This window comes from Ptychodera flava, chromosome 1 (genome assembly GCF_041260155.1).
Source record: "Ptychodera flava strain L36383 chromosome 1, AS_Pfla_20210202, whole genome shotgun sequence".
Taxonomy (NCBI): Eukaryota; Metazoa; Hemichordata; class Enteropneusta; family Ptychoderidae; genus Ptychodera; species Ptychodera flava.
The window spans coordinates 17,675,613-17,698,746 of record NC_091928.1 but is presented as its reverse complement, the minus strand read 5'-3'; the positions used below and the strand labels follow the sequence as shown (position 1 = coordinate 17,698,746).

Here is a 23,134-nt window from a genome sequence, read left to right as displayed (position 1 = left end):
TGTATTGACAAGCGATTTCACCAATGTATAAATGTTTAAGATTTTGACCAGGAATTTTCCCTTTCATTTTACAAGAATAACTCATTTTTCAAGACATATTTTATGGCATGCCATGAAAATATCAAGATTTTGTAATAATTGAGGTACATCTTAACAACCGTCGGACAGCAGACGATGATGTCTTGTAATATAAGGTATCTTGATGTTCTAGGATACTGGACGTTATGGGTTATTAAGACTGCTTAGAGCTGTCTATTCCATTGTTAATGATATTAAATGAGTAATTTGAAATATCAATTTCATAGGCCCGTGTAATCATGTTACCCTTTGATAAAGACGGATCATTTAAATGAGTTATTTTGTATCACAAGTAGATTGAGATAGTACAAAGGAGAGGACAGGAGCGATTTTTAGGAATAGCTTTTCATCATATCAGAGAGCAATTCTGTATATATCAGAAAAGAAATTAGATTCTCACTAATATATATAAGTCTATGTCTTGGTAGATGCCTGGTGTTCTATTCAATAAGCGTAACAGTAACACTACTCTTCTCCTGACCACCAGCTGAACTTTAAATTTGACCTAAAATCTGCATTACTATAGTACCAGTACAGACTCTTTATTATTAATCATTTTACTGTAGTTTTGCCTCTCCAAATGAAAGCCAAAAAGAGATTAACCCAACATTTTACTCTGTTAGAGAGTACGGCCCAACTGGCTGCAAAATGTTACCGGTATTACCGTTTTCAACAACTAGCAACTGACGTCATGGTTCAGAGTTTACAGAAAAACACGTGATGAAGCCAAGCTCAGGGACATGGAAACTGCATTCTAATTTATTTCTCATGCCAGAAATACATTTCACACAGTACACCTAGATATCGTACGATAATGATAGGGAAATGGTAGAATTCACATGTTAAGTTCACTGCTGGGAACTGTCTCGACTAGAGTTGTATTTCTCTTGGCTATGTGATCTTCCGCTACGTTTGCGCAGTCAGCGATTGAAACGAGAGGGAATTCAGATCACGCGATCTTTTCAAATAGTAATACAGCTCGTACAATCTGTAGGACAGTCTGGAAAGAAAGGCGTTCAGTGAAAAAGTCAGCGTGGCGCTTGGCGATTCGGAATAAGGTGACAGAGCGTATAAGAATAATCGGTCTCAGTGAATCTGCAGATGTCATAGATGTAAAGATCAAAGTGCAGTGAGGCAAAAATAAAATTTCTGTTGACCGTTGTTCTTGTCCTCGGTAACAGTTCCATATCTTCACGTTTGGATATAGTAATCCATCATTATGATCAGTCAGTGCAAGTGTTGTCGTCGATTAACAACATAGCAGAGAGTCGTTGTATTAAGGTAGTTATGTGTATTTAGAAAGCGAAAGACTTAACTTTTCCTCAAATTTTCCTCTGAGTCAAGGAATCTTTCAACATGGACTTTAAAAATCAAGAATAAAATTTGGGGTCACTGTGCAAATTTTGGTACTAGAGAAATAAATCACCCAAAATTAACCAATATTTAAAATTCAAAATGGCCGTCTTTCCTGTCTTAACTCTATGGAGAAAAATGAAATTTCCGATTTTCAAAAAACTAAGACTGTGAAGGTATTTTTACTCTAAGGGCTTCAAAATGAGCCCCCACATGTGGTAGATCAGAAAAGAATAAGAAAATTTTAGGAGTCTAAATATCTGTTCCCTAGGCGCATTTTACCTTAAAGCTAGAGGAGGCATTGCTACGTTCTACAAGGCACATAAAATCGACTCACCGGCAACGGGTAACTGGCAGATATACCCGCGTTTTCTGGAGCACTTTTGCGTCTTCCACTTGAAATTTCTCCTGTGGTTTAAAAAGTAATACAAACACAGAATAAAATATTGGTGAATTGTTGTTGTTTTTCTTGTGACCTCTAACAGAGTGACATTTCTTAATCTTAAGTTTCTAACGTGTCGCCTGATATGATGCTATCTCTAGGCTACTTTAACTTTTATGTTCCGCAGGGATCACATCAGCATTTTCAGAGTTTACATTATTGTGTAAATTGTGCATAGCACTTTTTTCTTTTCTTTTGTGTGTGTGTGCGCGCGTATGTGTGTATACATATTTGCGTTTTTTCTATCTTTTCTTGTTCATGCATCTCTATTTCTAAACACTTTAAACACTTTAAATGAAAACTTAATTATCCTCTCCATTGGTTCTGCCTGTTAGATATTCGATAAAGAAAGTGAAATAATTGTTTTGGCATTGTATGTCAGTTCGCACAAATGTTCCCTGTTTTTTATACTAAAATTATCTAATGCGCGATAATTTTTGGACGTAGCCCGTGCATATCTGTACCAACTACTATCACAAGTAGGCCCAGACGCTTATCGGGCAGTAACAGTAGAGCATTGTTGGAATAAAACAGATATCTTGTATCAACGCATGCGCATTACACAAAAAACCCGAATTCTACCCAACAGGTAGATGATTTGTTAGCAGTTTGTTAGCTCCATACCCAAGATGCTTTTCGAACGCTGGTCAGAGGAGCTTTCGTTACCAGGCAACAAGAGTGTGGATTAGTTTACAATCTGGAGTAAAATGTGCATGAAATGAACGCAAATTTTAAAGTTTTGTTAAGAAAGTTTCAAGAAAATGTTCCTCGGTAGCTGAGTAATGTTTTGAAGTCACTCTTACAATGGAGGTACAAATGAAAGCGATATACTCTTTCGAATGCTTTATGTACATGTAAACACTTCACTGTGTATTCCATGATCTTTATGTGAGCCCCGAAGAATATTACTCTCGGAGTAAACCGGACGCTCATTAAAAGAGTAGAAAAATAGTTGTAAGATCACTTGTCTATAAAGGTCTAAAAGGAAAGTATAATACTATAGGGATTCTTACTTCAACAACACACAATCTTCAGTGGATGGTTGACCATCTTCCCAGACACTAAAACACCTATTCTTCAAGACAGTTCCGTCCTCCCAAACGAATTCCCCGTCGCTGTCAAGGTCACTCAATCCAATCCAGAAGGCCGTGCTCAATGGTCTGTGCTTTCTCAGTTCTTCAGTGACCGCCAAGTATGTGTCTTCGTCGGAAATGACGGCCAACATCCCGCCCAACCCTTCGCACGCCGCTTTAGCATCTGCCCGAGTCTTTCGCGTGGCGAAGATTTTAAATGATGAACACAGAACAACTGTCTCTGGAGGTTTAAGATGATAAAAATCGATAACAGTATGTTGAAACTAAATGTTCAGCTTTACAAGCGACAAGGAAAGCGAACAGCAGTCATGAATAATGGATATATATATATATATATATGTATATATATATATAATATATATATATATATATATATATATATATATATATATATATATATATATATATATATGCATACCAATAAAACAACATTTTTTGAAAATGCGAAGAAATGTCTAAAGTCTAAAGTCGGCTCGAAAAGAATGACTAGACATTTGTGTCTCCTTTGCTCGACTGAACTATATTCATAATCAAGAACGTAAATAAAGGCCAAATAATCCAACTTTTCCAGCGTTCGAAATTAAAAATAACCCTAACTTGTCAATGTTGTTTCCAATGCAAAAAAGAACGCTTTCGATTCGCACGACAATATGACTGTTCATTCTCATTTTTCTCTGATAGTCTGTTAAAAAGCTACATACAAGGAAAGAATCGTAGGATTGTAGGGGTTGAAAATATACTTCCTTGGCACCTACCGCTGATGGCAGTGACGTCATCCTCCTCACTACTCGAACTTGAACTATCGTCACTGCGAACATTTATCTCTCTGCTTTTCAATTCTGGAAACCCCTATTAAAATGACGATATCCATTTGTTAACATGTACTGAAACAACATCCCCATCTCTATGTCTCCATATATCTATGTATCTATGTCTCTAGCTATATATGTCTCTGTCTCTATCTGTCTCTATGTCTCTATCTATTTCTCTTTCTATCTATGTCTCTATCTATCTATCTATCTATATCTATCTATCTATTTATCTATCTATCTATCTGTCTCTATGTCTCTATCTATCTCTCTTTCTATCTATCTCTCTATCTATCTATCTATCTATATCTATCTTCTATCTATCTATCTATCTATCTATCTATCTATCTATCTATTAAACAATAACAATTACTCCAAAAACAAAGTCATATATTACTTAAGTTTCATGCATCCTTTAATATCCTCGATGTTCGAACTTTAACAAATAAGCAATACCGCAATGTAAGAGAAAGCTGCTACCCTGCTATGTTAACAGCACCGTCACTTAAGATTAAATTTCCCAGCTTGCATGAGGTCCAAAATTTATGAAACAGTGTATGTTATCTGTGCATGGTAAACATTGTAAACTTGAATTTTTTAACTCGAATATTTGGTACAGGCCCTAAAATGTTTCATAGAATGTTCAATTTTGTCAGGCTGCAAGCGGAGTCGAGGATGTACACAGTTTACCAGTATTTCGGCATGTTTCTAGTAGTCAAAAACACCAGCTAATTTTCACATCAAACACTTTGACAATTAACGAATGAAAAGCTGAAAGAAAAGCGACTTTATCCGATTCGCTTAAAGATTGCTCTTATAAGTAAAATTCTGTGTTACTTAGTTGAAATGTTCTCAGCTGAATTATTAGACTAAATATAAGAAGTGTCCATTAATTCTTGTCTTTGCAATTTACAACAAGAATCTCTCGAAGTATACGTATATAAAGATTAAAACGAATGTGAAATTTTGGAGTATGGAATGTCGAATGAATAAAGCCAAGTGGTAGACAAATCACCATAGTAAATCTACTTACGACATTAATCGAGGTCTCCTGGCTTAGTCCTACGAGTAGAGAAATCACAAGTAAACAGACGGCGTTTGGCATCATTTTAGGCATTTCCTGAAAAAGGAAAAATAATGATAAATCGCTTTTGCCAGCGGCAAGAAAAGCATAACTTCGTATAAGGTAGTTAGGTATTGGCTAGTGGAAGAAGAAATGAAAATAATCCAACAGCGCTCATAGTTAATAAATCGATGATATTCCGTCACACTTACGTCGCCGTACCGTCGTTATCCAGGTTGTGATCGTGTCATTCCTAATCTGGCTCGCATGAATTCCTTATTCCAACTGTCAAGCATTTAAGTTTGCTGAACGGATTCGATTATGTACTGGTGCCCAATGTCATTATCATACACGGAATGTTATTATCATGCTCTTTATGTCAACAGGAATCACTGTGAACCACACTAATGCGCTCTCGTAAAGGGTTGCAGATTTCTGTGTTTATCAACGACAATGAGCGTACTGTAACCCAGACTTTGAAATATAGCTTGAAGTTAACTTACCTAATTTTGGACTGCACGCTGACAGGTATGCCTCTCGCGTGAGTAAATTCAAACTTGAAAAGTGGCAGTGAGTATACACAGATTTATACCATCAGACAGCGTTTATGATGACGTGTCATTAAAGTACAATGTATCAAACTTCATTTGATAAACTTGAAAAGAAAGTTATGATAAGGCTAATCTACGGTCCTTTGTGACTGTTGGACCTGTTAGAGAGCCGTATGTTTCCCATTCAACAGTGATGATTTTTGGTGGTTGCGCTTAATTGGTTACATTTCGCGCAATTGTCGTCTGCAAAATTTCACACAGTGGTACGGATGGTCACTTGCTTTCAGAACAGAAAACTAAATATTCCCGGCAATTGTCTGGTATCTCTATGAATAATTGAACCAAGCTGTCGGCTATACCGTCTGTGTAATATGGTTAGCAGCTTTACCATAAATTGAAAACCTTTCAATTCAAAAAATTCGACTACTATGAACCTTATTGTGAAATCCTGGAGACCTGCACGATTTTATGATATTATATTTTACACTCGATTACACGGTGTGTTCAGACGATTTGTTTTTCCAACCTTTAAGACCGAGCCGATATTTTGCTAAGCTATGCTTTGACTTGTGATGTCAAAATTAAATTCATGGATAGGCATAGAATACAACGATTCCGTTTAAAGGGAACACCTTAATTGATCAGAAATGAATTCTCTGAAAATAAGCTGACTTAACAACATTATGGCAAGCATTTTTTGTACAATGCTGTTTGTGGTACAGTACTGTTTAATCGGGTCGAACGATGTATTCAATAGACATTAGCCGAGTCAAGATGATTAAAATACCATGAGATTAGTGTTAAGGTAATATGCACCTCGAAAGTAAAAGACTTAAACTTTTGCTCTAACTTTCCTCAAGGAATCTTTCAATCATTCTCTTTCAAAATCAAGAATAAAAAAGGGGGTCACCGTGCAAATTTGGTACTAGAGAAACAAATAACCCAAGATTTACTGATATTAGAAATTCAAAATGGCCGCCATCCCTGTGTTAACTTTATGGCGAAAAATAAAAATTTTCGAATTTCAAAAACTAAGCCGCTGAAAAGTTTCTTTCACCAAGAGCTTTAAAATGAACCCCCACATGTGGTATATCAGAAGAGAACTGTAAAAGTTTGAGAGTCCGAATGTCTGTCCCCGAGTGCGTTCTACCTTAAGGTGGAACGCTCCTCGAGGACAGATGTTCGGACTCTCAATCTTTTACCATTTTTTTCTGATCTACAACTTGGGGGGGGGCTCATTTTAAAGCGTTTGGTCTGGGAAATATTTTCATCGTTAAGTATTTAGAAAATCGAAATCATATTTTTTTTTCGCCTATTTTCGTGAGCAGCGCAGCCAGCGGCAGAAATGGCACAGGGGACCAGACTGCACCGATGAAACTTATTCCCTTAGTTCCTTGCAATTGTTCATGGCTATCAATTACATTACAAAATTGCTATCTCCTCCTTGGCTAGAGCTTTCATCTTCTCATCATTCAAAGTGGGAAATGAGAATAAAATGTTCACCAAAACAATGCTGTCAGAATTCAGAAATGTGGACCAAGCTTTCTGTGTACAGAAGAAATTTGCTTCAGTTCAATGAGTTACGTCAGTGTGTACAGACCGCGGAGCATTGTGGGTAACATTGTGGGTAACATAACTAACTGTGACAGGTGACCGAGATACATACAAAAGGTTTTTATTGAACATTAACTGCACCATTGTCATTTCGCATGTGTTATACATAAATCCTGATACATAATACAAGGAGCGAATGATATGTATGCTCTTATCTATTCATTGTTCACACAACTCCCGTGAATTTCGCAAAAATGGGGAGTCAATATTGAGGGCGTAATCTCATTAGGCTATGCGCACTAATACACGGTAATGTTAATGTGAACTACTAAAACTGTTCCTATAGTGACAACTGTGATGTCAGCAGGTGGTGCTCGAAAACGTTTCATCTCGCCACGCGCAAGCAAAGGCATGTAAATAGTACGTAACGGCACAGCAACCCTTTGTTACCGTTTTTGGTTTCTCCAGTGGAAAGGGTGTAAATATAAGGGACGTTCATTTAGGATTACAGTGAAAAATGATTACAACATGCTATGGGAGCATTTAATTAAACAAACCACCCAAACTTTTAACCTCTTCAAATATCGATGACAGCAACATCAGAACGAGGGCCAACTTTCGTGCAGTCGAAAGTTAACCCATAGCGCAAAGAAAAGAATTGTCTGTTTCTTCTCTTATTATGGAAGCGTCTGACATATATGTCACGTTCTATGTGTGAGCCATTCAGTGTGTGGGACCTCTATAAAGTTCTAAGACTTTACTCAGTGTTACTCAAATTTAAGAAAGCCTTGTGCTTAGTCCTCACTCCAGATGAATAATGTTTTTTTACTGAAAGTACCTGGGTAGTGATTTTCAAGCTTACTGAGGATGTTTCTATGGCGACTTTGTGTGTAGCTCTTACGCTGCTTTCTCAACGAATAGACTACATGCTCACAAATTGTTCCGAGTCTAAGCTTGAGTAAAAATAGTGAAATTCATAATGTCAGGTACTTGTCATGGATCTGAAATATTTGCATAATGGTATGCTAATTGACTTTCACCATATATGTTTTGCATTAGGCGGAAAAAAAATATAAGGGCAAAGCTTCAAATACACAGCGCCACTACAAATGTCTAAGACACAAAAGGCATAACGCCTACTCGTACATTACATACGCATTGATGTTAAACCTTACTTCGATATGAGAGATAAAAAAATATCTCTCACTGAGTGGCATATCCCCATCAAATCACTCCCTGTGGCATATTCCCATACCATGTCAAAATGTATAGCTATCTCAGTTGTGATATTACGCAGTGACATTGACATATCTCCATCTCACTGCTACGCACATCCATGGAGCTCGTAAGCCCAGACTTACAAGCGACCTCGAGCGCGCTTTCTTTTCATCAAAGGTTTGACTGAGAATCAAAGTTAGGCAGTAAACTCGATAGAAATGGCACAAATGACATTTTTACACGTAGAACTGGAAGTGCCAATCCCACGACGCCATAAAGATAGTGCTAGTTGTATCCGCTTATCCTGATTTGTCCATGCGATTGAAGCTGATGGCAACAGACTGCACACATACTGTAGGACCGTCACGTCACTCATGCGTTGGTTAGGAAGACTGTACCGTGCACATATGTCAGTATGTAATTAATTGAAAGCTTTCATTCACAATATTATGTTGCCAGTCTCCAGTGAGGTTATTAACCAGTTTGTTTCGCTGCCAGCTTTCATCGAGCTCGACACTATTTTACATGTATACTAAGGCAAAACGATGGGGCCCGAGTTTTTGCTAAGGTTCAATCCCATGCTAAGGTTTTCATGCACTGTTCTTATTATGTTGTGATTCTGTAAAAAAAGCCGCTCATCTGTATGCTGTTGACGTGAGCCTATCTAGCTTATTCGATTGTCATAGTAACGCCCCTTCCTAGTTGTAGGAAGTTTGCCAATACCAAGACCTGCACGCTTGTGTTGATCACAGACGAATATATCTCGGCAAGGCACAGTAGTATCAAAACCCGTTCGTCAGGAACAAGGTACATCTAATGTTTTCTTGTCCTATCTCTCGGACCGGTACCCTGGCGCTACTTTTAAGATTGGAACTAATTTGGGATAATTGGATGGTGAAGTAAAGTCGATTAATCTGCAAATGTAACCTCACCTACCTTTCTTTCTAAGTTACATACTTGTTTTTATGAGTAATTTGTAATATTGCAACATTCAGCTATAAGGCACCTAACACTTTGAGAAATTTAAAAAATATGAATATCCAATTATCCCTAATTAGTTCCAATCGTGTTAAACGGATTAATAATTGTAATACTGTAAAAGGATTAATAATTGATAAGTATTAGTTCAAGATACCAGGTATATTGGTATTCATTTATGCAAATTGTTTCGGTATTGAAATTTCATGCTAATGATTCTTCAATGTGGAATATTCATTTACCTCGCATCTTGCATTGTATAGCCCGAAGAGATAAACTCTTTTTCGGGTTTACCAGGCTACCCTCATTAAATGAGGTCAAATAAATATATATAGTAAATAAACAATATTTTTGAGTTATGCTTTACAGAACTTCAAAAAACTTATATGCCGCGCTGCGTGTTAAAATTTGGGGTTTTACAGACAACGTCAATTGCCATGTAATTTTTCTCTTCTTCTCCGGTAGTGTTGGTCCGCCTACATGATGTCTGATGATCAATCTGTCATGTCTGATGTCTGAAGTTTTATGTCTGGAGCTGATTGACTCTGTTAATATCACGGAATCAACTCCTTCAGATTTCAGAGGGCGCTGTTTGTCTGGGCAGCAAAGCAGGCACGATTTTAGGAAAAGTTGCACAGTGAAGTATTGTACTTGAGTGTCAAATAATATGACAGTATTAAAAGTTATCGTGTGGGAAATTTCGTTTGACAGGCATAACTATTCCGTCCAACAGCGAAGTGAAAGTACTAGTCTTTGCTCAAAATATATTCCAACGTTTCTCTCAACATTTTCACTGGTGCTATGTTGTAGGTAAATAAAAAGTAAATTGCATCCATGCACCACTCTATATACCCAAAAGTTTATACCATTGTTGAAAGCCAATATCGCAAATGGCGTGAAAAAAGGGTCGAAAACATGAACAGTGCGGCATTACGGCATAGATCGACTGAACTATAAATCTATATCGGAAAAAAGTCATGCTTTCCAACTTTATTTATTTATTTATTTACGCTTTTAACGAGCGACCGATTTACTGGAAATAAATAATTCTTCAAACTTCATAAAATTTAAATCAAACTAAATTGAAATAAATCAAACTAAATTGAAATAAACCGCCTGGAAAGGTAATCAACAGATTATACATGTATGATTTTCCCAAAATGAACATATTTCATAAACATACCGGAAAAATTACATTGGAATACTCTTTCTTAACGTACTCTTTGAAAAGAAATTTTAATCCACATTCTGTTTCCTGTGGATGTCATTTCTGTGAGTGACGAGTTCCACACATATTTGTTGCTTGATACAGAATACTTTTTTCTGACAATGAGGTCCATAGAATTCAAGTTGACAAGTTGAACGTGTCTGATAAGTGTTAACATGACTTTGGGGAACCAGTACATTACAAAGATAAATAATAAAGAGCGCTGTTTGTGACACATCTGTACAAGGCGACTGCTGATAAGATTCCCTGTTTAATTGACATATTTCATGTTGAAAACACACTGTTCAGGTTAATAAGAGTCACAGACTGGACAGAATGAAAATATATGTGATTTGTTCACATCGGTATCGGACAGCCATAAAAAAGTGCGTTTGGAATGAAATGAACGCTGTTTTGGTTCCGTGGTTAATGTCATATCTCACTCAGGCCGCAATCCGTTTCTTCACACGCTGAAATGTCCCAGTTCCGTTCTGTCATACCGAGAATAGGCCATGCAGGGCACAGAGGGACTTGCGTCGGTCAACTTATCAGGTCCAATCGTGATTCTGTGCGAAAATTCGCCTTTGAATTCGTTGTAGAGCAATAATGGATGTCTCATCAATTGCATCATCTCATCATTTTAAAAAGTCGTACATAGCACTGCTAGCCAGCTATGACAAGTTCTATTGGAAGAGACCTGGCTTTGAGATTGCATCACAGTGTATGGACGACGACAACAGAGGCAAAACATGTCACATGTCTTCTTTCTATTCGATCGAGGAGGGAACGGCAAACTGCTATGGAATGTGCACAGATAACAATTGATGGCTGTCTGTAGCAAGCCGTATGGAAATCTGAGACAAACCCATAACATCGGATACGCAGATTCGATGTTTGTAGCTTCGTCACACTTCCCTCCAGTTCCTTTAATTTTTGCCAAAAATAGGAAAAGCCCATACAACATATTTCTTTGAATAGACTTACGGAAATTTCAATGTGTATGCATAATTACCTGGCGAACGGCAATAACATTTCAGACAACATTTCCGTAAAAATTGAGGAAAGCTGTACATATTTTTATCGCTATTTTAATTTGTTCTGAACATGTAACTATGCAGCGTAAGCGACATCTCCTACCACACCCTGGCTAATTTATCGTGCCCACGTAATATGCGTATCATATGCACATTAATGTTTGCATGGTGTTGTCGCGGAAAGTTTATTTCTGTGTTCTGTTCTTTCATGTTCGTTTACGTTCTGTTGCTAGTTACATGTCGAAATTATTAGTATCGATACAGAATACATGGCCATCAAAAATCATAGCATATATTTACCTTCAAATGTGGTAAGTTTACAGACTAAATCGTTTTGATTGAACTTATTCGATGATTATGCGTCAACAAAGAGTCATTGTACGGTAGGACGCTGAGGCGAGAGTGTATGCATCACGTGGTGTTCGTGCGTAATGTGCGTGCCAAGAGACAACACAATCAACCTCAATAAATTAAAAGTTAATTAAAGTTCGAAGAAAACGTACGGGTTTGTTGCCTAAACATGAGCCAAACAATATTTTCCCTGCAGATATTTCCTAATGATGGTTTGAAAATTGACGAAAGGTTTTTCGGCTACGTGTACGAATGGAGAAAGGACACGACAGCATAACGGTGGATAAATCGAGTGTCCGTTCGATTTCTCCATCGACATCAACGACAAAGAAGCAGGGTTTGGTGGAGTCTGACTTCTAAAGAAAGGTAAGAAACTAATGTGTTTATCTCGCATTATCCTGCAGAGAGCGTGCGAACACACGATCCCTTTCTGAGCTTACTACGACTCGCAAATTTTCCGATGTCTTCACTCGCATAAAACAATCCAACATATATCAAAGTTGTCCACGTGCTATTTCAATATCAAGATGAAAGCTTGTCAGTGCTTTATAGTTTAATGTCACTGTTACTTGATAAACCCTTTCGGCAAATTTCGTCTTGTCTTGGGTTTGTCACGCTTTTTAATAATTAAATCAGTGGTAAGTCTTTCTTTCAATTTTGTAAAATGTTCTGATTCATAATATCAAACCACTGTGGTTTGATGATCTTTTAGCAATCAACTCGATACAAAAATATGCAATCAAGAAAAATTTAACATTGCGTAATTTCCAGATGTTACTTTTATACGAGTAAGATGTTAATGATTGATAATCGCAAAATTTATAACGCAAAGCTTTGTCAGCGCGCAAGCCTTGAAATTGTACGAAATAGTTAAGGTTGCCAGAAAGTATTGTAAACCACTAAGCTGGCCTACTGGAGTGAAGGTTTTTTGAATGATATGCAGCAAAATAAATTTCTTCCTTCATGTTGTTGTAAATATCGACAACTCAATGTTTATGGAATGGCCGCCGTTTTAAATTTCAAGTATCGGTAAATTTTAGATACTTTGTCTGATACTACAATTTGCACCATGACCCTTGATTACAAAGACAATGGTTTGAACTCCCCCAGAGCATAGTTTGAGCAGAAGCTTAAAACTTTCCATTTCGAAACACCTGCTGCCTTTGAGTAGAATGCGTCTCGGGGACAGACATTCGGACTCGCAAACTTTTACCATTCCTTTCTGATATACCATCTTGTTAAGTTTAATTTTGAAGCTAACTGTTAGAAAACTGTTCGCCGTCTCACTTCTTTTTTTTTTTTTTGGTTTTTTTTGCTTTTTTGAAAATTGACAATTTTATTTTTCTCCACACATTAACACAGGGATGATGGTAATTTTGAATTTCAAATATCGGTAAATCTTGGGTAATTTGTTTCTCTTGTACAAAACCTTACACGGTGACACCCCTCCCGATTGTTCGTGATTTTGAAACGGAAATGTTGAAATAGTTAGTGTATTTCCAAACTTTGCAGAACGGTTGAAATATTCCTTGAAGAAAGTTTCAACAAAGTTTAAGTCTTTCACTTTCGAGTTGCCTTCTACACTACTTATCAAACCTTTCGAGAAAAGACGTTTTTTCTGGTTACAGAGGTTTTACTGTTTTTAAGGTAGAATTTGTTCAAGGTCCGAGGTTTTTTTTGCCTGAGAAGGCAGTCACCAAATATTAGGCTAAACAAATTCTTCTCATTTTTAAGCACAGACATTTTTAAACCTCAATAAATATCGAACTTATTATTGAAATAGAACTCATACATTAATGACACGATTGGAGTTCACTAATTTGGAATAATTGGATTGTGAAGTAATGTCCGTGTAATCTGCAAATGCATCTGCTTTTCTTTTTAAGTTACACACTCGTTTTTATGAGTAATTTGTAATATTGCAACTTTCAGCTAAAGGCACCTAAATCTATTGAGAAATTTGAAAAATGTGAAGATCCAATTATCCAAAATTAGTTCCAATCGTGTTCAGTGTAGCATTGTCCGTAAAAGTTATAAATGTGAACCTTAACTTCAACAAAACGCCAGCAGTAATCATAATTGTAAGAACATAGCAATCACAAATGTGTTACATCAGCAGCGATAAACATGAAATAAAAAATCGACAAAGAATATAAAAAAGAAAGGCACCTAAATCTATCCATTAATATGCACTCGCGATACTCACTGTTTTGTTCTTAGTTTAAAGGGAAACTCGGAACTGCGCCTTTGCGAGTTTCTTGTTTACAAACAATGTATATCGTACACAATATCTACATGCACCTCATCATAGCTGCAACATTTACATTATACGAAGTAGATTATGATAGACATGTTTGAACTTTAATCAATCACATCGTATCTTGGATACAGTGTTTACATTGGTCGTATGGCATAGACAACGATAATCGATTGCCATATATTTCTTATGTTAAATCTGCAGACACCGCCTTAACAATGAAGCTGTGCGCCATTTTTTTCGTGGTCTTCATATTTGTCATCTGCATCAGTGATACACAAGGAACGTCTGTAAGTACAAACATAAACATGCTTTTCTTTTGCTTTTAAAACGAGTTCATTAATTATTTTTTGACTCTGTGGTCGTGTCAAGGCGGCCGAAACACTCTGAACTCACCTTCGCCTGAACCAACTCTGTCTTAAAATCAATTTGACCCTCCTACTCGAACTTTTTCAACTCGTCCTTAGCACAGACTCAGCTTTAACCCTGTTTTGCCTCTCTCGTAGAACACATTTCAATAACTTTGTCTGTACCAACTTGTGTATCTCTTTGTATCCATCCAAAACTATTTCAGTTGGCTTGTCACTAGAGCAAAGATGGGTACTCATGAATAACTTTCGTACGCTTAACGAGAAGTGCCAGTACATGCCTTCTTTCATACGCCATTCTTCTGCAAGCTTTAAATGGAGCTATTGTGCTATATCCGTGTAAAGGGTATTCGCATGACAAACGTCAAAACATAGTTGCCACCAGGTCCATATTACATGATATCGTGAAGCAAATTTACAAACACACACATACAAATGTTTAGGCGCACATCATACTGCTATCAAGTCTGAGCAAAATCAGTAGAGGAATGGCTCTTGACGTATAAGATTTGTGTTGACAAGAGTCGAGATGGCCTTATTGGATCGTGTTGTAAAACAAAGAGAAGTTTATATGTGTGTACTCTATAGCATCTTGGTCTCATGCCAAGTTTGAATAAAATAAGCTCAGGTGTGTCCAAGAAATGACACCGGACGAGCACAATCATGGAAACACGAAGGTCAGTTTATATGAGTTGACTATGCGTGAACGTTCTATAACATACTAAATGTTTATATGGGTTTATCTTAAAAAATTGCCTTTGCCGCTTCTATTCAGGAAATTCGGCCCTCTCAAAGTAAGGCACCATACATGCCAACAGCAAAATAAATGTGTATTACAAGATACTAAGCGTTCTATATCTATTATGCCCGGCGACAGTGACTCGGAGAGTTTCTGAGTGCAAAAATGAGCAAGGTCCTAGTTCTTACAGTATGCATCATTGTTTACTGGAGTTACCAGAGTTACGGATTTATTTCCAAAACCTATTTCTGACAGAGAATGTAATTTAAATAAAATGACAGCGCCATGTCAAATGGTTTAAATATTATTTTAAATATGAGATCATGCAGGTGACTACTTACCCAACGTCACAACGACAAGGAGCCAACTTCCTCGAGGGCACAGTGTCACTTTTGGGGTATTAAAATTTTTGTATTACATGCCTCTCCCACTTAATTTTCATACCAAATTTTCGCTATACATGTATTTCCAAACGACAAACAATGCCTCACTTCCATCGAGTGATAAACGTAATTCCGTAAAAGCAAACCGATTTTCGTACTGGGATGGCACATTAACCCTTTGAGCGCCAAAGTCTATTTTGTCTCCTTTATAAACTAAACCGCAGTCAATTTTTCTCAGATTTTTGCCAAAATTTTCAGAAAAAACTGTAGCCAATGAAATGTGATTTCCATTTGGTCGTAAATGATAAAGAGTACAGGAAATTCATAAAAAATTGTAAAATGTTGCACTAAAATTTTGGCGGGAAAACTTTACAGCCCTCAAAGAGTTAATAATTTGAATCAAGTTGAATACTGTAAGACACATTGAATTAGCTGAATGGCTTTTTGCAAACTGGAAAATTGACTTAGCAGGTTCTTAATTTAGCTATTAACATGGCACTTTGACCATTCCTCGGCGGGCAAGTGTTTGAATTAGCTAAATCTTAAATGAGTGAATCCCTTGACTCTAGCTAACCATAGACCCTAGATAATATTTTACCGGAGGTTTGTAATATAAGCTAATTACCAGATGTGAACTGAATGTGCTCACGTGTTTTAAAATAGGTTCATTAATAGTAGTACGTTTCACAGAACAATCAGATATCTGTTACATAATTATATGTAGTAGGTTTCATCAACTTTCGCACAGTACTCTAGAGTTAAATCACTATTTACAAAGTTTTATTTTAATATGCAAATGAGCTGTTTATTAACTTGACACTGCTCAATGCTTCATGGGACAATTAGATATCTATCAGATCTACATATGTAGCACGTGTTATCAAATTTAATGTTGTAATTTTGGGGTAATATCACTAATTTTAAAGTTCATTAAATATGTTAATGAACCCATAATTAACTTGACACTGCTCAATATTTCATAGCACAATTAGATATTTATCAGATCAATATCTGTAGGTTTCACAAATATGGTGCCGTAATTTTAGAGTTATATACCTAATTACAAAGTTCATTAAATATGTAAATGAACCCTTAATTAACTTGACATTACTAAATGCTTTACAACACAGTTAGATATCTGTCGGATCAGTATCTGCAGCAGATTTCAGCACATTTGGTGCTGTTATTTCGGAGTTATATGACTAACTACAAAACTTCATAAAATATGCAAATGAGCTATTTATTAACTTGACACTGCTCAATATTTCTCAGTACAATTAAATATATCAGATCAATATTTGTTGGCTGTATCATCAAATTTTATGCAGGAATTTAAGAGTTATGTCACTGATTACAAAAGTTCATTAAATATGCAAATGAGCAGATAATTGACATGGAACTCACAGTATCATTATAATGTTCTGAGATTGTCAACTGTGAAAGTTTTATGAAATTTTGTGCGGTATTTCTTGATATATGTCGACACTGTCAATACTGTGTGCATAGGGAAACCATTATATGAAAAAAATGACATTGCATAACTTCATTAATATGCAAGCCACATAAACCAAAATCTAATCAGTTCTTGCAAGTAGCATATGGTACCTGTCTACTAAATCTGACCTGAATCTGTATAGGCGTTTTTGAGTTATCGTGTAAACAAACACACACACACACGGACGAACAGACAGACATCGTTATGACATTAGCTCACGTGTGTGAACACGTGAGCTAAAAACGACACGTTTTACAGCAGCACTAGATAAGTCACTTCAGTCAAATGATATTACTACGTGGCCCACTGCATCACCCAAAAGTTACCATTGGATCCCTAAGGACGCAGGGCGTTCGATATGAGAGGCACGTTATAACATCCATTTTGTCACCTTTTCAAATGATATACTTTTTTGTAGGGAAAATGGGGAAAGAAAGGGTCTGGTAACAAAGGCAACAAAGAAGGATGGGGACACGGAGGGTATGGAGGTTACAATGGAGGCAAGTGGGGAAAAGGAGGCAAGGGGGGGAAAGGACATAACGGGCATGATAGCAGTCCTGAAGGTGGCAACGGAGGAAACGGACGTGGAGGGTCTGATAGCAGTCCTGAAGGTGGCAACGGGGGAAACGGACGTGGAGGGTCTGATAGCAGTCCTGAAGGTGGCAACGGAGGAAACGGACGGGGAGGGTCTTATAGCAGTCCTGAAGGTGGCAACAGAGGAAACGGACGTGGGGGGTCTGATAGCAGTCCTGAAGGTGGCAACGGAGGAAACGGACGTGGAGGGTCTGATAGCAGTCCTGAAGGTGGCAACGGAGGAAACGGACGTGGAGGGTCTGATAGCAGTCCTGAAGGTGGCAACAGAGGAAACGGACGTGGGGGGTCTGATAGCAGTCCTGAAGGTGGCAACGGAGGAAACGGACGGGGAGGGTCTGATAGCAGTCCTGAACGTGGCAACGGGGGAAACGGACGTGGAGGGTCTGATAGCAGTCCTGAAGGTGGCAACGGGGGAAACGGACGGGGAGGGTCTTCTAGTAGTTCTGAAGATAGCGACGGAAAAGAAGGACAGTGCGAAGGCAAGGCTTTACCTTGTATTGTTTGTTTGATTCGCCAAAGAATCATGACACATGTCTTGAGCTGTAGATAGTTAGTTTTGCATCACAATACTCATAGTTGTTACCATGGAGACCGCATTTTGTTCTGAAAAGTTACCATCGAATAGATCCGACAAAAACTGCTTGCCAATCGATACCAGATTATATAAACCCAATTAAATGCCTCTGCAAGGTAATGGGGTAGCGATATTCATTCATAATTGCTTTTTATCAACAAACTCAAATTTTGTAATAAGGTATATGCGCCTAAAGAGAAAGACTTAAAATTTTTGCTCAAACTTTCTTCAAGGAATATTTCTACCATTTTTCTTTCAAATTCAAGAATTAAAATTGGGGTTCACCGTGCAAATTTTGGTACTACGGAAAAAAATAGTTAAGATTAACCGATATTGGAAATTCAAAATTGCCGCCATCCCTGGTTTAACTACATGGGATGAAAAGTTTACGTACACCAAGAAGTTTAAAATTAAATGAACCACTACAAGTGGGAGATCAGAAAAGAGGCACATTCTTAGGCGCATTCTACCTTTAGTAAGATTTACAGTGTCATTTTCCCATTATTTTCTTCAGCGTTTGTTTGATGTCACGTGATCATCTATAAATATAATGCAGATATCCTGCCGTACAAATCGTTGTAAAAACAAAGATCACGTTTTGCTTACTACCTTTTCTCCTGGAAAAGGTATAAGTGCAGCTGCATGTCTGTAGATGTTTTACCACACACCAATAACATATTTTATATTTTTATATCACCAATTAGCCAATGGGCCAGTTTGTCTTTGTGTTGAATACAAGATATTCCTTAACGAGCTAAGTTATGGCGATGCGAGGGCAGCTTGTCGTGCAGACAACGGGATGCTGGCCACAGTAGACTCGTACTACGTTCAAAACCTACTGGAGACGAACATTGAAAATGAAAACGTCGGTGATTTGGTAGATGGGTTCTGGATTGGCCTTGACGACTGCAATATGGAAGGAACGTTTTCTTGGCGTGATGGCACAGTCCTAACAGGAAACTGCTACCAGAACTGGTTTGGTGACCACAGTCATAATAATAGGGACTGTGTGGCAATTAGGTAAGGCACTTTAGTAAAATTCTTTATTTGCCTTCTACGTGCTGGTAGGTTTTCAGAGAAAATTAAGAAAACAAATACAATGTTATCACTATTACACATAAAAATATTAATTTTCCAAAAGAAACCAAATAAAAATTCAGCTAATGTTAATCCACTTGTGTTTTTTTCTGTGTGTTTTTCCCTGGCTGGCTGGTAGGTTTTCGAAAAATCCCAGGACGGCAAACAAAGAATTTTCTTTAATGGCCTTATAACAAGAGGTTTCCTTGTTCTCTTCCACTGTATTTCAGTGCGGTTGTCACGTATAGTAATGATATGGACCATAGGTCTTAAGTGGTGATCGAGTCACTTGCTACGTCATCATATCTGCAAACAATATAACGCGCACTCTACGACGCACGCGTCCACTGTACGGGACCGTGCTCACTGTAAAAAGTACACCGTGGTTTTGATGGAAACCTATCTTCATACAACTTATTGTCAGGGCTTTTAGCATGAAAGCGGACTTTATAAGTGATAATTGAATGACCATTATATTATCTTCGAGTTGTAAGTTTTAATATTTGAATGTCGATATATTTACAAAGTATTTAAAAATCCCATCAAAATAATTTGAAAAGGACATCTCTTTCATCAAATTGTGATTTTTCCCATTTCTCATATGGGGAGGGGTTGATGTTAAGCAATGAAGCATTGTAAATAGGCCGGTGACCTAATATTTTTATTTGATGCATATAATGTGCAATATCTGAACAATAATTTATAGCTAAAACTTTCATTTATTATTCAATGCGGTTCACATGTAAATTAAATAAAACAAGTGCAGCATTTGAAGAAAGGAATTGAAAGTAAATATATCGGGTTGTGCAACGCTTACGGGAGATTCATAATTTCTGTCATTCGAATGGGATAAAGTGGGTGTATTTCAAATCCTTCTTGCTGCCAAATTAATCTGGTGACATAGTGATTTTTTGTCATAATCTCATCCTCACATATAAGTCTTACTGTTAGAGAAAACTAACGAAAATTGTTGGTAAAAAATTTAGTGGCTCGATCACCCTTAATGAAAATTATTCAATGTACCTCTGCATAAAGGTGAACAAGATGAAAAAAATAGTTATGTTCGTTAATTGGTATTTAGGTTGATTTAATGATAGAGAACGAATCAGAGTTGTGTTAAAGGAAGGGTGTCGTCGGAGCTCTGCTCAAAGGTTGCCAGGGACCCCTACGACCGATGTAAACATTGTATCTAGGGTACGCTGGCGATTGATGAAAGTGAAAATACGTTTGTTAAGAATGAATTTTGTAAAACTTTACATGTTACAGCTATGTTGACGCAATGCATCTTGATATCATGCATAAAGTACATCGTTTGCAAACAAGAAAGTCGCACACGCGCAGTTCCGGCGTCACCCTCCCTTTAAACCCTTGAATAAACATTTTGGCCATTTTAGCATAGGTGTGTCTCGTGTAATTATACATACTTTATACCTTTAAATATAATTTTAAAATAAACACTTAAGACTTCCATCTAGAGTTTTGAAATTTTGATGTTAACACGGGCTATTTTTTTTGGTAACGATGTTCTGTACCGTTATTTCTTAAAATGTCAGTAGCTGTAACTTTTGAATGATTTTTTATTATCTTTAAATTTTCTTGTTCTACTCCACAAAGCATATCGAGATACTCAATATTCAGCCTGTACATATAAGGCTTAATCAACATTATTTGGGTTCACATATTTTCCTGATCGTAATCAATAACAAAAGTAACAGACTTTTTCTTTAAGTCTTTTGTTTGTCAAGAAATCTCAGAATGTAAATAACACATTAAAACATTACATTTGTACAAAAGGTAATTTGATTTAATCTTAAGTCGGTTCTACCAAAGTTAAAACTGTCATAATCATTATTTTGACACAAATTACGGTTAACCTACCCTCTCCTTTTTCTTACAGTAAATCTAAATCTTACAAATGGGACGACTTCGCTTGTTCGATGGAAATGGGTTACATTTGCATGTACTACAGTAAGTATTCAAGCATATCTATGTACTGCTTGCTGATCGTCAATAGACATAACACTGCATAAGATATGTATGTATGTATGTGTGTATGTATGTATGTATGTATGTATGTATGTATGTATGTATGTATGTATGTATGTATGTATGTATGTATGTATGTATGTATGTATGTATGTTCATTTTTGCTACATTTACGTCAGGAGAAGTTCATGTAGAGTAATTGTGACAATGCTTGTCAGTGTTTAATTTGTCTGTCTTTCTGTCTGATGTATTTTCATATAAATGGGTTAGGATCCATTAATGGATTGTGTATAAAATTTTATTCCAATCGTTACATATACTCAGTTGTTCTCTTTTGCTGAATTTCACTCGTATCTATGTGAATACCACGATTAAAATCGAGATGTCTCCATTTTTGTAGATTGTGACAACAGAGATGTACAGTGCCAACAATGTGCCGAGTTACCACCGGAACCAATGCCCGGTGGAGGAGATTAAGACCAAAATGTAGATGTGATTCCATTGTACCGACACTGAATTAAGTCAACTTGACACTAATATGGACATTAGGTTTACGTCATGACTCATTTTCCATTTATAGAATTGGCGATTGTCACATAATTACCATTGGCTAATACAGCTTTCTTTCTTGGACTCTAACGCAGTGTATGTTCTTTACTTTGTTAGTTGGGGTGTCTATAAAAAAGCAGTTTTGAGAGTGTGAATGTATAGCTGTAACAATGATACTTTGTTCTAAAATTTGGATCGGTATCTGTAGTTTCACAACTTGTACACACGAGTTACACGAGTCGAAAATAGAAACTATCTCGGTGAATCAAAGAGTCGGCGAACTCAAGCATAACCATACCTCCAGTTTGCATTATCCCAACAATAACTGAAAAATACAAGGCAAGCATACATCATTATTCTTATGCTAAAATCATATCCTTCAATGTCAAAATTCAATCACATTCTACCCACGCAGTATCCTCATAGCAGCATATTCCGATGGTTCACATAGCTAGGTGATTTTCAGTTATTATGAGTGGGGATGGGCAGGAGAAACTGGAGGGGGTGATTGTATTAATACAAACCTGCCCTTTGGGGAGGCTCAAATTATGCAAACTTAGCCTGGGTGAGGGTAACATTTCACATTTGCAAATTTTGCAATGAATACGAATTTTTTAATATTTTGTTCACGGAATGTATGAAAAGGGCCATAGCTGTCCCACAATACATACATTACATCCCATAGGTATAATACATCAATGTGTGCATGGTGTGTGGAGTATGTACGTATATTCAGCCATCCAATCATCCATCCATCCATTCATCCGTCCGCCATCCATCCATCCATCCATCCATCCATCCATCCATCTATCTATCTATCTATCTATCTATCTATCTATCTATCTATCTATCTGCAACCGTTAAAAATTCTTGCATACTAAGTATAACCATTGCTCAAATCAGTAGCAAACAAGTTGGCAAACATGAGCAGAAATTATGAGAAATATATCCATAAATTACGTTTGGGAACATTTCAGCGCCGGGTGGCAAAGGCTGTATTAAAAGGAAAAAAATATCATTGAGGAATTTATTTCATCTATGAAACATGAAGGAAAATCATCCTAGAACATTCAGCTCTACACAAAAACAGTACTGATGAATACTTGTGCTTTTATTTAATCGATGAACTTACAGCATTTTACAAGATTACGTTGTCTGCCCATTACAGGGCCAAAAGCTGTGATCTATTTTCTTTCACTAGCTTTATTTTGTATGTTGATTGAGAGTTCTTGTTCTGCTACCCTAGTTGAAATACCTGCTATTCAGCTTGTTGATACAGCCTGTATACACTGTATACATGTAAAGTGCTCTATTTTTGTTTATATTTGAATTCTAGTTTAGACCAGAATTCAAGTGATTTTTGTCATGGAACTCTGTTGA

At 36.9% G+C, this 23,134-nt stretch overlaps 2 protein-coding genes across 2 annotated transcripts; one reads left to right on the top strand and one right to left on the bottom strand.

Moving 5' to 3' along the window:
* Positions 1-809: 809 nt before the first annotated feature.
* On the bottom strand, positions 810-5,400 carry LOC139133116 (alpha-N-acetylgalactosamine-specific lectin-like). The gene is made up of 6 exons (XM_070699571.1): positions 5,343-5,400; positions 4,810-4,896; positions 3,723-3,816; positions 2,887-3,187; positions 1,769-1,839; positions 810-1,078 (listed from the first exon to the last, which is right to left on the bottom strand). Exons 2-6 carry the CDS (start codon positions 4,891-4,893, stop codon positions 1,041-1,043), a joined length of 588 nt encoding a protein of 195 aa, XP_070555672.1. The 5' UTR covers positions 4,894-4,896; positions 5,343-5,400; the 3' UTR covers positions 810-1,040.
* A 6,578-nt stretch (positions 5,401-11,978) lies between these two features.
* LOC139133030 (keratin, type I cytoskeletal 9-like) lies at positions 11,979-21,844 on the top strand. The gene is made up of 6 exons (XM_070699457.1): positions 11,979-12,098; positions 14,194-14,279; positions 17,393-18,047; positions 18,847-19,162; positions 21,117-21,187; positions 21,606-21,844. Exons 2-6 carry the CDS (start codon positions 14,208-14,210, stop codon positions 21,680-21,682), a joined length of 1,191 nt encoding a protein of 396 aa, XP_070555558.1. The 5' UTR covers positions 11,979-12,098; positions 14,194-14,207; the 3' UTR covers positions 21,683-21,844.
* Positions 21,845-23,134: the final 1,290 nt, after the last annotated feature.